We start from the raw sequence: 17,732 nt of genomic DNA on the forward strand, positions 1-17,732 counted from the left end.
GAAGGTATTTAATAAATATGTTCTGGGTGAAGGACTTAACAGTGCCAAAAGGGAAAAGATAAGCAATTTATCTGATTTATCTACATGCATAAATGAGGACATAAACACGCATACACCTACACTTATCATGAAATGACCATATTTAACAGCCCATATATGACAACTGACATATAGTAGAAGAAGAGACTTAGACCTCTCCACCAGTATCTGCTAAACCTTTTAAGCTCTATATACTGTCTCCTTTAAAGTACATACGTCTAGGCTTGTGACAAGCTTTTCAACATATGTCTCATTCAAACCCTTCTTTGCAAATTCTTACAAAATGACATCACCCTCTGAAATCTGAGGTAGCTGAAATGCTGCTGTTTTGATAATCTCATTGGCAAATTCTCCCCACAGAAAAGCATGGAAAAACAAATAGTTGACTTCTGTGGACTCAAAACTAATTTACCTCCTTCTTATTGTAGACCAACACAAATAAACGCACGATATGTCAGGATACAACCACTGGGAACTAAAATGCTTAAACATAGCACTGTATTTCCTCACAGTTCTTTAAAGCTTATGATGGAAACAGAATGAATCAAGATCAACAGGGAAAACATTTTAAAAGGAGTACTTATCAAAACAGAAGTGATACGTTCACAGATATTGTAGGAATTCAGTTCAATTTGCTGATATAAAATGAGCTGAGAATCTATTAAACATCGGGCTCCTTATTAGATGCTGGAGTTATGGACAAAATACTTCGCAAAGGTTTATTGTGATCAAATGATCTGGAATGATTGCTGGTGGTTGAAATTTAAGTATATGTAACTTTACTTGAGAAAACAGATATATAGTCTGTATTATATGTATCTTTTAAAAATAAAAGAAAAGAAAAACATGGATATCAAATTTGTCACAATCCGTAAATCAGAATCATTGGATGTTCATTAGCTCATGCGTTATTCCAAGTTTCCTTTTCAAAGTGAGGTGCTGGTGGCCACCCTTTTAAATATAAAAGAAAGAATAAATATAAAGGTAATACATTCCAACTATGAAACCTATGTGTGCAATGATATAGTATATAAGAATGACTGTGTGTTTCGAATTTAAATAAATCCAGTTCTTTAAAATCTAAAGAGTACTTCTGGCTACTGACCAAGAAGATAAGTGATATAAAATATTTCAATTAATTAAGAAAAAACTTTGAACAATGGTGAACAGTTTCTCTAAAAAGTTTTTGTTATAATTGTAATTGGTAATAAATTCTTATTTCTACTATACAAATTTATATAAAATTCTATCACTTATTCGTTTTACCAACTTTTTTAAAAAGTTCATGAAGATCAATTCTACACTTTGAAAAGACTCCCACTAGACAGAGAAGTCATGTATTGAAATTGAAGCAGTTTTCAATTTGAGTAGAATAAATTGAAAGCACATCTTGCCTTTAAAAAAAATCTAAAACCAAGTAATATAAAGTAGAGTAAAGTCTGAGAGTTTCTTTGGTAGAAACACTGATAGTCAGACAAGAGCTCCCTAGATGATGGTGCCATTTTACTTGAAATGAGTGGAAAGATCAATGTAACAATTTTAACTTTCATGTATTAAGTAATTGCTTCTTTTTCTTCACCATTCACTTTTTATTTGTACTGTCATTAATTGTTTGTAGTAATTCGTCACATAGATTATCTCTGCTTTAGATTGTCACATATACTATTGACAAAATCATTTTTGATGTTTGACAGATAAATTAAAATACTGTTTTTCAGAAGTAAAATAGGATTTAAAATATTTTCTGTTAAAAGCACTTCAGAACAAAGAACAGCTAATAGCTCTGAGCACAGGTAGTGAAGCAGGTACTATGAATTATTACTGGTATATTGTAGTTTTAGACTTGTGTTTTAATTTTATGTAAGAACTTATTTCAGAACTATCTTTTGAAAATATACCCAAATGACATTTAAAAGGCAAAAGGTCTGACAGAAATAAAACTGTTTTCTAACCATAGTCTAACAATAGAGTTACATAAAGTAGCTAGAGTTTATTGTTTCTGAGAAACGACAGGCAGAAAATGTGTATAAAAATAATAAATTCTATAAGAAGGAAACTCACCGCAGTAAATGGAATGCCAACAGGACAAGGATACAGCTTAATTCTGACTCTTCTTAAACATAAGATTAGTATCTTATATGCTCATGACTATACTTCATATAACAATTACTAACACGCTAACTTCAATTTTATTAATAATTCCTACTTAGAAGATACATAAAACCACAGGGGGAGTTAATATTAAATCAAAATTAGCAGAATCATTTAACAAACTTCTTAATTTATCACATGTATCCCCAAGAAGAGAATTGCCAATTACGCATATGCAAAATTATATCACTGCAGCACAGCTTTGGGACAGTTAATCATGAACTTTTAGTCATCATGAATAACTAGTGAACATTGGCAGCCTGAGAGCAATAACATGAACAAGAAAGGTAATCGCATCTGAACACAAAATGCTTCAGAAAAGTGTGCAGGCAGGGATCCATGTCATCTCTAATGATTCAACCAGAAAATTAATTAATTAATTAATTAATAGACTGACAGGCATACATTAATACTCAATTCTTTTCACCACTGAAGGTCTCAGGCAGAAGGTCCTGTCCACTGATTAGGACATTTTTACTTCCTAACCACTGGCATGTACTTTCTAACCATGGAATAGTGACAAGCAATTACTGTAAATAATCACCTATTAGGAAAACAGTGAATTCCAAAGATTGTGCTATCCTTACAAGATGGCTGGGCCATGGTCAGAGCACAATTCCATTTTTACAACTATTGCTGACATGAGTTTAGTTATTCAAATGCTGTATGCTAACGGAATATTCTGTATTAAAGGGCGTCAGATGGTGCAAAGTCACATATTCTTACCTCTGCTATTGTAATAGAATCTGGATACAATGTGTGAGCCAAATGATTTGCCAACATGAGATAAATCAAAGCATCTTCATCGACTTGTAGTCCAAAATATTCATTATAGTCACCTGAGAAACCTTGACCTGATTAACAGGGAGGGGGGCGGGGAAAAGGAATATAGTATATAAATAGGTAAATCTTAAGTCTATGAAACATATCTAAAATTGTGAGGAGTGTGCTAGTGTAAGGAAGTGTAATGAAGTTACCACCTGAAAATGTACTAACTCAGTATTCCTTTTCAATATTCAGAGATCAGAAAATCCTGCAAATCAATTTCTGTTCGAAAGAAACAACACAAAGAGCGCTTAAAAGATGTAATTTAATTCTAATTAAATTGTATAGCAGTGAAATAAGTATTGCAACTGAAATGGGATGATAATGTCAAATTTCCAACACATTCCTACCATATCAGAAAATGAATAGTCCCTGAAACAGCCAGGCATGGGTACAGGAGGGCTTAAGGAGGCCATAATACACACTACTGAGCTACTGGGTATGGACTGATCCTGGCAGGATTTATTGCCTCTATGTGGGTACCCACCACAACAGGCTCAAGCAGAGAGTCTCAATCCTCTGGTCACACAGACGGTTCTGATGAAATAAATGGGTCACAAACAAAACCGAGTCATGAATCTGGGAGAGGGTCTGGGAGGGAGGAGGCATGGTTGGTAGCAATGGAATGAGATAAGAGAGCCAGCAAAGGAACTTAATCAGAATGCATCAAATACACATGTCAAAGAACACATTTAGTCAATAAAAGTATGGCAATGTTGGGTTCTACTTGGTCCCTCTGAGATAAATAAGAGAAAAAGTGAAAAGCACTTTTTTTTAAATAAAAAAAAAATTGTATTTACTTAGAAGCATTCAGAATGTCAACAAAACAGCTGCATTTTTTTTTTCAATTACAGAGCGGTATTCAGTTAACAGAACAACAATTATCTTCGTATAAGCTGCATCAGAGACAACTGAAGATGAAAAGCACTTTTAACCTAGAACTATTATTTACATTAAAAGGGCTGTGAAGGATGCAATAGAGCTTTGCTGTGATGATGAATACATTAGCAGTAAACTCTCTACCGCCTCTTCTAACCTACTTCTTACTTTGTTTGCTTAAAGCATGGTTAGAATGATCATATCATTCACTGTGCATTCTTTTGACAGTTTACTCTTATTTACACTAAATCAAATCAATTCTTAACACCAGCCTTCCCCCCAGTTCCATTTACCTAAGCACTTTATTTTGACCCTTGTTTTATCACGTCCATTTGCTGGTGGCTGGCACTAAAGGATAAGTTAATGTGTAATTACGAAAGTCCATGCCTCATGTTCTTTCGCATATGCACCTCAGTAATAATTATCTGTCACTCTTCCCACTCTACTAACATCATTCTTCTTTCATTTACAATATGGAATGGATGAAAAGTGTGTCTCCATAAGTCACTCAGAGAAACTTTAAAATTATTTTTATTTTATTATTGTTGTTGAGGTATCATGAAGATAATCAAATGAAGACACAGGACTGTTTCATGTAGTAAGTTCTTCGACCCAGTTTTACTAGTACAGGTCATCAGGCTTGCATAGCAAACACTTTTATCTGTGGAGCCATCTTGCTGGCCCAAGATAATACTCATATATAGGTGTACATGTATATTTATTATCCCATGCAAATTAATCACATTTACCCTATTCACTGTTAGTAGAGCATATATGTAAGTTAGGAACGGGGTGGCATAAAAAAATGTAACTTTCAATTAAATTCTATGTCAGAAATATAGTACAGATAACCATACTGATCATCCTATATGTTATATCCCCCAAATATATGTCTTAAAAATTGAAATATTGTATCCTTCAGCTAAAATTCCCTATTTTCTCTAGCTCCCTACCATTCAGCTATCAAAATCATAAGCCACACTTTATTTCCCAAAGAATTCTGAATATATTGTTTTGGGCAACAGTCTACCATGAATTCAGACATTTTTTCATCCATGAAATAAATTACTTTTTTCTTCCTGGATCTCAATGATGTCATCAAAGAGTTTACAGATTAAATATTGCATCTTTATCCTAACTACATCATCACATATTTTTATAATCTATTGTCCATTTGCTTTGTAATTTTAGGTTTTGTTTTTGACATTTTAAGTAATATATATCATTTAATATATTACTTAATATATACATTTTATATAAGTGATATGCATAATATATAGAGAGATAGAGAGAGACTAAGAATTTTTTTTCCTTATGATTTCTTGGGCTTTCTACTCATGAAATGTATTTCACATCTCCATAAATTTTTGTTCATTTCCTCAGTATCTCAGACCCCTGGGACCTTCCTGGCCTTCAACAGAGGCAGATTTAAACTATGAAAGGATCTCTGCCTCTCTCTATGTTTGTCTTTGTCTCCTCACAGACAACTTCTATCTAAACTGGAGGACAGCTATAGGTGCAGCCTGGTGTGTGACAGCTGTAACTTCTGTCCTCCAAGCACTGGCACTGTCAGGATTAAGGACAAGCAGCAGTCATCATCCTCTTCAGCTCCTTCCTTAGAAGACACTTGTCAAGATTTATTGTCTACACAGATCTCCTCATCTTTATTTCCTTGTTGGGAGTATGTACCCACACATAGTTTTACAAGTTCTATTTTATTGAAGATAGAATTTACACTATATACACCATATTCTGATTATGGTATCCACTCTCCCAGCTCCTCTGAGATCCTCCTCCCCTCCCCTCCTATCCAGATTCATTCCATTTCTGTCTCACCTTAGAAAACAAATAGGCATCTAAAGAAGGATAATAAGATAAAACAGAAACAAATCTATTAGACTAGGATAAAACAAACAGAAGAAAAAGAGCAAAGAAAGAGCACAGGAAATTCATATAGACACAGAAACACAGAATTCACGCACACAGGCATCCTATAAAAACACAAAATCAGAAGCCATAATATGTATGCAAAGGGCCTGTAAGGTTTAAAAAAATGCCCTGAAGAAACATTATGGAACAAAGAACCTCCAAAGATGTCAAAGAGTTGCACTGGCCATCCATTTTTAACCCAGAAATTATCTCCAATTGATAACCACTTGCAAATGAAAAATTAGTTCTTTCCAATGGCGTCTCAGTGGAGACACAAGACATAAGGGTGATCCCCCTGGCCACCAATATATGGCCAAAATGTATTTATATAGAATAAAATAAAGGCTGAGTATGGGGCCCCATAATTGAAATCCCGTCACTCTGGAGGAAGATTGAGAGAGAAGAATTAGGAGATTGAGGTCAGTGTAGTCTAACCAGCAAGATCCAATTTCAAAAAAAAAAAAAAAAAAAAAAACAACTAAATAAATAAATAAAATAAAATAAAAACCTATCATCTCTATATTTGGGAATTAAATTTTGAGTCTAATTTTGTGTAACTTTCAAAATGATGCCTGATCAATTCTTCAATTTAATTTAAATCAAGTAAATGGCACACATAAATTCTTCATGTATAATACACAAAATGTTATTATTTATCATTTTATAATAATATAAAGTATATATTCATTTAAAAGATGAATATATACTTTAATAAATCCTGAATGTGCTGTGGTAAATGGTTCTTTAAATTTTTCAAAGCCTTATATTAAGGATCCTTTATTCCTAGAAGACATATAGAAATGGAAGTGTATACTTTTGATTTCTTTCTAATTAATTCATATCAGAAATGACTACACAAAATGCATAAACAATGGACAATTAAAAGTGTAGTTGACTATGATGGCCATGCAGTTTCTATAGAAGAACATACCCTGGCTACAACTTAACAATGAAATGTAAGCTCATCCTTTACATCTATAACATACCAGGTACCTACCCATGCCATGGTGATGATACAGCATGGATGTAACACCATCAAAACGGAATCCATCAAAGCAGTATTCCTCCAACCACCATCTTATGTTTGACAGAAGGAATCTTAAAACTTCCCAGCTAAAATATTAGACAAAAAATGAATTTAAGTATAATGCAAACAGTGTTTTCCTTAGTCATTACATACCACTTGTTTGGAGTATGGATTAGAATTACTTCTTTGTCTCAAGCATGATATTCAAGAAACATATACAAACAGGAGAAAACATCCAATATCATTTGTATAATGAAGCTCATTCTAAAAGGAAAACATATTAAATTCCCTTTAGCCACAAAATCTTTCAAAATCCGAGGAAAATTAAAGGGGAAAAAAGAAGAATCACAAAGCAGCTGCCTATGCTGTCTTGTCTAGGTCTTTACTCTTGTCAACCAGATTGTCCACTGTAGATAATATAACTAAATATGAAAATGTTACTTATAACTGAATTTTAATCAAGATTTTTCATGGATTACATCATAGTCATGTAAGGAGATTATTATTTTCTTTATTAAGAATTATATTTACATTTACTAGACTACTCTTTTATAGAAGTAAAAATGAAAGCCTAATCACAAAATCCCCACATATTTAATAAATTATAGCACACAGAGCCTCACATCCATCAAAACAAAAGGAAAAAGAACGGTATAACTCAATTAAAAACGCCATGTGAAGCAAGTCTATTTTGGACAATTGAAGAGAGGGCAACGTCAATTAGTATTTCCTTCAGATGTGCAGCTATGGTTGAATTCTCTATCTTATTACAACTGTAGTTTTAAGACTTTAATACCCCATTTAGCTTAATGACAAAGCAGTAATAGTGTATACAAGTCTTTAACACAGCTCAAATTTATGCATTTTTAAACCTCCTTCATATTAAAGGACAATCTGACATAAGCAGAGATTAAGTCATCACAATCAACTTCAGAAGTATAACTCTAACCTCTGAGGGAAGATGAATGCTGTGCTAATATCTACTTGAAATAAGTTAACCTTGAACTTTAAAATTTCCTGAATGCTTGAACAATATATGGAAAGAAAAACCCAGAAGCATAAGCAATGCAACAAATATGAAAGAAAACTGGAAGTTCGAGATGCTTAGGTTAAATGCTTATGAAGATGTATTTCACTTGTACTTTATTAACACGTTTGTTTATTTTGTGAGTATGTAAACAGGTTCGAGCTTGGAGCGTGTAAAACCAAGTGCATGTCAGATACAGATACCAAGTGTAATACTCCATGGATTTTCCATTTTATTTTTTGAGACCAGGTTGCAGTTTGGGTGAGAATGGCCTCCACGGCTCACATATTTGAATGCTTGGTCAATCTTGGGGAAACTGTTTGGGAAGGACTAGGATGAGTGGCCTTCTTGGAAAAGCTATGTCATGACAGCAGGCTTTGTGATTTCAAACACCCCCATCATTCCCCATTAGCTGTCTGTCACCTGCTTGTGATCAAGATATAAAGTCTCAGCTCTGGTCCAGTGTGTCCAGCTTGCCTGTCTGCTGCCATGCTCCCGTGTTGGCAATGGACCCTAACACTCTGGAACTGTAACTCCCAAAGTGAACACTCTCTTTTATAAGTTGTCTTTGTCATGGTGTTTTGTCACAGCAATTGATAAGTAACTAAGACATATAAGATATCTCATTGAACATGGAAATTACTGACTGGCTAGACTACCTAGCCAGAAAGCCACAGGGACTCTTCCTAACTGTGCCAACCTTGGGGTGGGAGTACAGCCACATTTCCTGAATCCTTTCATGGGTGCTGGGGATGAACAGAGGCCCTTATGCTTACTCAGCAAATACCTTATCTACTAAGACATCTCTCTAGCCCCTATCATTTAAGAAAGATATTCACATTTTCAAAACAGAACTCAATAAAAGGAGAGATGCTACAACTGTACAATAATCAAAATTTATGTATAGTAATTTATAGATATTTTTGATATTTTCTTTAAATTCTTAAACTTTAGATTAGAGATATCTTAGGTTTACGGCAAAAGTAGAATGGAATCGTGTAGAGATTGCCTATACGCCCTCTTTACCTTTACATATATCATACTTGTTTTAAAAGAAGGTTCAATTCTATATGAAAATTTCAAAAGATTTGAATAGGTTACGGTTCTGTGTGTCAATAATAGTTTGAAAACACTGCTTTTCAAAAGCACACATACTTATCAATAATGCTACATAGTTGCACATACTTTTATCTTATTAAAAGGTTCGTTTGTATGTGTTTGTGTGTGTGTGTGTCTCTGTGTGTGTGTGTGTGTGTGTCTGTGTGTGTGTGTGCCATGAACACAAAGACTAGTAAATGACTTTCGATCTCCCAGAACTGAAGCCTGTGTAAGATGTCAGGCTTGCTGTGAGGGATCCAAACCCTAGTAATCATGATTGCAGTGCTCGGGTGCACTAAGCCACGTCAATAGCTCACATGTACTTTCTGAAAAGTAAACTAAATGTATTGTTTTAGTAAAAGTCACCTCGAGGTGTTTCAATGATAAATAGATAAATAGATAAAACCATAAACAAGACAATATAAACTGTCCTTAGGCCTTATCTGACACTTGCTATTCTTTATTTGTGTGGGGGTAGAGAGTATTATATATAATTTTTGTAAGTTTAATCCATGCAGACAGAACAAATGCATTCCAGGTCTTCCTGGTTTTTGGCACTCTACTTTTCTTATGTTATATATTTCTACGTATTTACATGACTGGTTTATACTAAAGAACATTAATTTCACATAATAGAAATACTACAAACTGAATAATCTTTAGGTAAAAAAAGATTCATATAAAAACTGCATTCTAACATCTGTGAAGGTAAAAGAAAAGGAAAAACTTATCATGTGATATTGCTTTTCAGAGACAAACAGAAGAGTGATGTGAATTCAATCACTGAAAAAGCGTTTCTCTATGTCATGTTTTTAACTAAAAATTATCACTCACTCCTCTTACTACAATAGTTTACCTATTCTTCTATTGACCAAAAAGAGCAATAAAATTCTTTAACGTATGAAAAGAAACAGCAACATCTGGTTGTGACAATGTGCAAAGACATTTTATTTGCATGGATGAATAAAACAAAAAACAAAAAACAAAAAAAAAAAAACACTGTTTTCTGATATTCCAAAACTAAGCAAATGACAACGGAGTATCTAATTAGAAACTTCCAATGGGTAAATTTTATTCTTTAGATTTCTAAAGCACTATTAACCTGAAGCAAAGCCTAAAATCTAAGAGATACAGCCAAAAGAATCATCGTGTATCTGAAAAGAATAAATTGAATTTGTATTGGCTCCAAAATAATGTCATTATTCTTTAAGATTCAGTGATAAAATAAAATTCTGTATCTCCTACAAAATGACTGAAAAGAATAAAGATGCGCAGCATGAACAAACAGCGCAAACGAACATTGAAAGTTCACTTTTCTAAAAGACATGTAGAAAAATAGACTCAGGAAAAAAAATCTCAGACATAAAAATTTAAAGTTAAGAAGTGCAATTGAAAGGCATAAGTTAAAAAATGAAGTCTCTGGAGAAAACTAGATAGCTCAGTTGGTAATGTGCTTTTGCTATGAAAGCAGGGAGAGCTGGATTCAATACCAGAACCAATGTAAAGTAGGCAAGCACTATGGCCCATGATTAGAATCCTAGAGGATGGGGGGCAAAGATAGGGGATCCCTATATCTAGGCAGACAGCCAGCTTCTCTTTAAATCAGGAACTACAGAACAGTGAGATACCCTGTCTCAAGAAAACAAGATGGAAGGCATCTGAGGAGGCACACTTGAGTGAGGTTTACTTCAAGCCTCCAAAACACATGCACATACACATGTGTAATCATCACACTAGTGAACACACACACATACTCACACACAGACAGACAAATAGACAGAGTACTATTATATTTCTGTTAAACGTGCTCAACTAGATTATTATATTGTTAATACTAGATTATTAATTATTAATACTAGATTATTAGGAGCAGTTAAGCAAAAATAATTATATTTGAATGACTAATACTTTATAAATACATGGCCATTGTTGCATAAGAAAAAAGGAGCAACAAGAATCAGATAAAAAAAATGTGAACCTATAAAGAACATTCCACTATTGTGGTCCAGCAATTGTGTGTATTACCTTACCATACAACATGCAGACAATGTAGTTGTTGACTGTAAACTCAGTGGCCTGGTGTCATGGGATATTTGATCACACTGTGAATCCCAAGATTGAATTAATTAAATAATACTTATCAATTAAATAATAATAATCAATCTTGGGTCAAGAGGCAAAGCCAGCAACTAGTTTACAGAAAGTAGTCATACAGAGTAAGAGGGAGTTCAGAAAATGGAAAGAAAATGCACAGGAAGCAGTGAGGAAGGACTTGGAGTTTGGCAGCCTTTTTGGTTCGGGATGGCAGAAGTTCCGAGACACAGCCTAAGGAGGAAGGTCAGCTGCCTGTTCCTTGGCCTTTCTAAGCTTTCAGGTTTTCACCCTAGCCTTTGACTCTCAAGTCTTTATTGGTAAAATCATAAGATTGAGATTTAGTCTAAGACCAACAGACTGGTCAAACTCATTTGAAATATACTGATTATATTCAAGTCAGTAAATAAGGGAATTAGAGAACTTTCCAGATGGAGAATCACAGAAAATAATGTTGATTCCACAGAACAAGCAGATAAGCACATGTATTTGCATGTACAGAATGTAGAATGTAATGTTTAAAAAAAGTCAGACCATGGAGTGTTACCAGGGTACTAGGATAAAGATGTAGCTATCTTTATGTCTGGCTTTAATACATAAACATTGAATTTGGTGTAAATGATGTATTTGCTTATAACATCAATACATTATCTCAGCTCACTGAACTCAAATACAAGAGAACTGATTCAGGTGTACTCAAGGCCACCTGCAGTGTCCAGAGAGTCACTAAGGAACTTCAACAGAAGGTTTGGGATATAGATTAATTTATGACTAGCCAGGATATTTACACATAAACATATAAAATGGAGTCAACAAAGGGAAAGATTGTCATGGCATCATCTGAGTCAAGTCAATACCAAATTTATGTGGGTTGTGGCAAGGGACCAGCTCTCACAGTACATATAGCAGTCTAGACTTCCAGAACAAAAGCAGGTATTCAGCATAACCACATTGCACAATGAATATACAGAAAGAGATGGTTACCATTCCTAGAAATAGTAAAAGGCTTCCGAAATTTACTAGACTTGCCAGCAGGTCTAGACAACCATTCTAATTATATACCATGTGATTTTTTTTTCTCTACAAGACCAGAAACTATCTTTGGCTAGGTAATTATAAAATAATTAGTGTTATTAATATGGGTAAAAAGTAAACATAATTTTAACATCATTTTATTCTAAAGCTAAGCAGACTTCAAGATCAACTAAAGGAAGTTTAAAAATCTAGGTGAAGTATGATGTCCTGAATTAAACTCTCCTGCATTCATGTGGATAGTGAAAGTGTTAACGTCATACATGAATAAACTAGTTTGTGGAATCTAAAATCTGTATTTTTAGTGTGCCACTAGAACAAGCTTAAGGGAGTATGTCATGAGTCAAAATAAAGATTTCTGAGGGATGACTAATACTATACATTAGAATTTTTAAATTTAGTAATAAGAAATTCTATGTTCTTCATGTTTCTGGAGTAGAGAAAGGGGAGTCATGATATATCCCAAACTCTGATCAAACGACAAATGCCACATAATGTGCTCTCTAGCTACAGGAATGAACTCAGTCTTCTCAACTGAATGGTTACCTTGAGTCAAGGAATAAAAAATGTCTGGTAAATGGTATGATAAAAAATTCAATTGATTTTTTATACCTCAAAATGTCATCAGACAGCTGGTAACTCAGTTGATATATGCACTTGACTAGAATCCCATAAAAATATAAAGCAGAATTTATCATGGCAGTATTGTTTTGGAGTGTTCCAACATATAAGGTCAGCCATTCATTTTCAGATTGCTCTCTTGATATAAGGCATTTAACCCTCCCCTAATAAGCCATGGTGGTGAAACCTAATGTCTGATCCATTGAGAGAGCTAGGTGGTAACATTTAGACTATGATGCCAAAACTACATCAGTGGTCTTCATGAAAATGCTAGATAAGCAGCTGAATATGGTGAACTATTTGTACATGAATTAGGAACAAATAATACCTTCACTCATTTGAGTAAAACACCACAATTTCACTTAAATGAAGCAAAAACATGGTTTTAATATTTGTTTTAATATTTATATTAAAAATCTAGAAAAATGTACAGAAATACAGCTGACATTCTTCTTAATCAAAAGCTACTAAAATGTTTAAATCATAGATGTCTTGTATTTAAACTGAATACACAGAAGATGATATATACATTTAAGAATCCCTAGCAATCAAAATACTCAGGATTCTAATTGGTTTAAATGGTTGAAATAGTCAGTTTCTAATCAAGTAACGAGATGTATTAAGGAAATTTTTATCATGCACAGATAATTCCAATATTAAGACTTTTCCAAAATATCTGTAAACTCAAAATTGTTGATTGTCTCACAGTCTGCCAATAAACTTTGTAATGAAATAAAACACAGCCAAATTTTCTTGGCAAGCAAATGTAATCAGATATAATGACATTATTTAATGAAATCACATTTTGTAATTCAAATCTATTTGCCTAATGTTCTATTTATTTGTGGTCCAGAATATTGTCTGAAATTTTCAAAATAAGCAACTTGGGTCAACAGATGTTACTAAACACACTATTGTTCTATACTAATAAGTAAAAGATATTATTAAACTGAGGCTAACTCACAAAAACAACAAGAAAAGTAGCACATTCCTCTTAGCTCTTCTTCAGGCCCTGTGGCTGCACAACTAGCTAGTCAAGAGTGAATCATAAATGCATGAAGCAAAATCCTTGACGTTCTGATTTGTATTTGAACTGAGGTAACCACATAGGCTTGAGGAAAGCTTTTCTGAGATCATTTTTATCTTTTTTTTGTAGTATAATGTATTATTAATTATTTGGAAATTTAATACATGCACACAGTATTAATTGTATTTACCCAATATCCCCCCATATAACTTCTTTCAGATCCAATTGCCACCCTCCAACCCCTCTCAACTTCTTGTTAATTAATTATCTAAAACATACCACTTTTTAAATTAAGTGTACCTATTGATCTTTTCGCTTATGCCTTAAACTATAAATTCAGAGAAAAACATGATGTGACCACAATGCATTACTATGCATACAATACTAAAACTGTATAATATACACCTTGGAAAAGAAGCACTTACACTAAAAATGACAGAAGATTCCTATCTTCTATTTATTATCTGGGTTTTATTCTGTACATCTTCATAGGATATGACGTATCATGGTGTTTGGTCAAATTATATCCAGTGAACCCTGATAATTCAAATTAATTATTGTAAAAAACTAAATTTCTCTTTGGGCCTGAGTTGTACATAGCTCATAATATATAGCATCAAGATGGTTTTTACTTAAGTGATCAGAAAAGGTATTCTCTTTTTGTTTGCCAGTTGTTGAGACAGGTTTCCACTATATATGCCTGGCTAACCTGAACCTTGCCCTGTAGGCAAGGCTGGAGTTGAGCTCACAGAGATCTGCCTGCCTCTGCCTCCCTAATGCTGGAATTAATCCTACATGCCACCACACTAGGAATGCAGGTATACCTTAACAAATAAATAAACAATATAGAATAACATAGTGTTAAATTGTGTCCTAAATTTAAAGCTATCCTAAAAATACTCAAAATTTTTCAAGTCTTACTTGTCTCTAATTTAGTATATATTATCTGCCCAAGGAAGATTTAAAAAAAGGACGCTTTTAGGAGTGTGCTTCGTTATGTGCAGGTGTATGTTCTGTACACATAAGTATCTGAGCACGTTTGTATATACGTGTACATGTTGCATGCACCTATTAACATATGGTAAAAGTAGCAATGGAGTAACAAGGGCAGAATAAGTAAAAGTGAATGACCTGACAGAAAGACGCAACGTGAATCAGCAAACTATGCACTCTGTTAATGAGTGCCCAGAGTGAGAAAGTCATTGATAGATTTTTAAATACTTGTGTTTACAATTGATAGATTTTTAAATACTTGTGTTTACACTAATTTCTGTCATTTATATTCTTAACAAAGTTTGTTGCCAAAGGTAATTTTTCAACACATCTTTGTTTCTAAAATAGACTTTTTGTGACTAAGTAGATGGCTTTATCGATAAAGTGCTCGGTGAGCAAGCAGGAAGTTCTAAGTTCAGGTACTGAGCACCCGTGTAGAGAGCCAGGCACAAAGACACACAGGTGCAACATGAGTGCTGCAGAGGCAGAGACAGGGGGATCCCTGGGGCTTGCTAAACAGCCAGTCTAGCTGAAAAGGTGATCTCCAGGTTCAAAAAATAGCAAAGTAGGCAATTGTGAAAGACATTGAAAGAAAACTAGAGCTATCCTTGGAGCTTTACAGTCATGTAAACACATGTGCACATATCTATAAACATACACACACACAACCTCACACACAAACTTACATAAACACATGCATACACACACACACACACACACACACACACACACACACACACACACACACTCGCTTTTAAACCTTGGGAAAACTTTGTCACTAACTTCTGCCAAGCAAGCCAAGCTATGCTTCTATGTTTCATGAAAGTCCTAACATTTAATCAGACACAGTTGAGGTATTCTGTGGACCTTCACAGAGGCCATGCTAATAACATTGTTCTTCTGGGCATGAATTAGTGTAGATTAGGTAGCCACATATAGGCAACATGCAAATGTGTGTTTCTCATACATGGTTAAAAACCTCACCTTAGTTATAAAATGAAGCTGACTATAAAAAAAAATAAGGGACAGTAATTTGATTATATATGCAGCAAGACAAATATGTTTTAGCTAGTAATTTTGTGGGCTTATTTTAAAGGTAAAAGTTGGGAAAAATTGACTATTCATATATATTTTAACTTTTTCATTCTAATTTATGTCTAATAATAACATTTAAATGAGCTATTATAATATTTACATTTTAGAAATTTCTCAACTTGCTAATTCCTAATTGTCTTATTGAATTATAATTAAATATACAATGATTATTATCTTATATTTAAGCCGTTCCCTTTCAAAAAATGGCTTAACAGATACACTGATGAAAATAGCATCTACCCATAAGACATAAGCTCTCTCCTGTGGAACTTCTGACTCTCTCAATGGACATGTCTGTTTTTTCCTTTCTCTCTGGCTTATTTTCTTTTATTTTTTTTATTTTATTGAGTGTGTGTGTGTGTGTGTGTGTGTGTGTGTGTATGTGTGTGTGTGTGTGCACGCGCATAAGTACAGAGTTGTAAAAATAAAGATATCTAGTACCCTACCTTGAAGTATTTCAGGGAAAAGTTAAGCCTTATTTAAGTTAATAAAAATGACATTGTAGTTCTAATACACAAGGAGATAGTAATTAATTAAGAGTAAAAACTGAATTCTAGCAATGTTCACCAAAGTTCACAGGAACAAATAATCTTTCTAGATGTCAGAGTAATGATTTCTGAAGGAAAGTATGGAGTTTGGTTTCTCTATAACTTTATATACTCTCATAACATTAAATGTAGACTGAAAGGTAAATTCAAGATCAGGATATCTGAGTATCAGAATATGGGCTAAATGATTTGAATTAACATACACTCATAGATTTAGAACAAAAATATTATCACATAAAACCCAAATATCAGCATCATCTTCCATCTTTCTCCTATTATAACTCTACCCATCCTCGAACATCCAGCATAAAGTTTTTCCACAATTCCGCGCATCAGGCTCCTGCAAGGCAACATTTATGAGTGAGTTCCAGTTTCCTTACCCATGAATGCCTTGTGAGGGGAACCATCTCTTGTACCACTTTTGTATTAAGTCCAACTGCTCTGCCATGAATTAATAATGGACACAGAAAATGTTTTTAAAAATAGATGCCAAATAAATGCCTTTTGAAAATAAAACTTTAACTCACAAGCAGTGCAGGGGGAAAAAGCAAGCTAAAATGATTTTACAGAGGCATTCACAGAAGGAAAAGAAATGACATACAACAAAACTTCTTGGCTCCTGAAAGAAATAAACAATAACCACCATGTAAGAGGAGAGTTACAAGTGTCTCTGATTAGCTGAAGGAGAATGTAGAGTACTAACATCATGCAGAAAACTGAGTAAGACATTAGTTAGAAAATTTAAGTAAAAGTTATCTTCTTTTCTATAATTCTTCTTTAGGGATCTTTGCAACATATTTACCACTACAAAAGTAAAATCACTATATCCTTTACTAATCTTATTTCTCATTAATGAATTCATTTCTCTATTAGAAGTTTAAACACACATGGGCATTCAGGCAAATACATATTGCAAATAAAAAAAAAACAGAGTAGTATGTCTAGGCCATAGTTAAAGTTCACACTGGCCTGCATGTATAGCCTACATTGAGATAAGAATGCTTATGATTAAATATTGAACATTTCCTCAAATGTTGCCTAAGTCTCCAGTGAGGACACAAAAGGAAGGCACCATGAAACATCAGCATCCTTGAGGAATCCTCAGCTTCTTTTTGTTTGTTTCATTCATAAATTTTGCATTTGCACATTGCTGCCTAGATTTTCAAAGAGTTCTGCAATGATTAATTTAACAAATCGTCCATATGGATCAAATATAATCAAGAACTTTTACATACAAATGATTTAAATAAAAGGATAGATTCATGGGCAAAACAGAACTTCCAGCATCCTGGAATTATGTTAACGTGGAAATGGATTAGTGTCAACAAAATAAGTACTATTATTTTAAAA

General features: G+C 33.7%; 1 protein-coding gene across 1 annotated transcript in view; it reads right to left on the bottom strand.

The window, feature by feature from the left end:
* The window catches only part of Gbe1 (1,4-alpha-glucan branching enzyme 1), a 245,133-nt gene that overhangs the window by 69,125 nt on the left and 158,276 nt on the right, over nucleotides 1-17,732 (bottom strand). Inside the window, exons 8-9 of the mRNA XM_059277170.1 lie at nucleotides 6,821-6,936; nucleotides 2,917-3,044 (exon numbers count right to left, since the gene is read on the bottom strand). Coding sequence (XP_059133153.1) covers nucleotides 2,917-3,044; nucleotides 6,821-6,936 — 244 coding nt within the window. The remainder of the gene's footprint in view (nucleotides 1-2,916; nucleotides 3,045-6,820; nucleotides 6,937-17,732) is intronic.

This window comes from Peromyscus eremicus, chromosome 12 (genome assembly GCF_949786415.1).
Source record: "Peromyscus eremicus chromosome 12, PerEre_H2_v1, whole genome shotgun sequence".
In the NCBI taxonomy this organism is placed as follows: Eukaryota; Metazoa; Chordata; class Mammalia; order Rodentia; family Cricetidae; genus Peromyscus; species Peromyscus eremicus.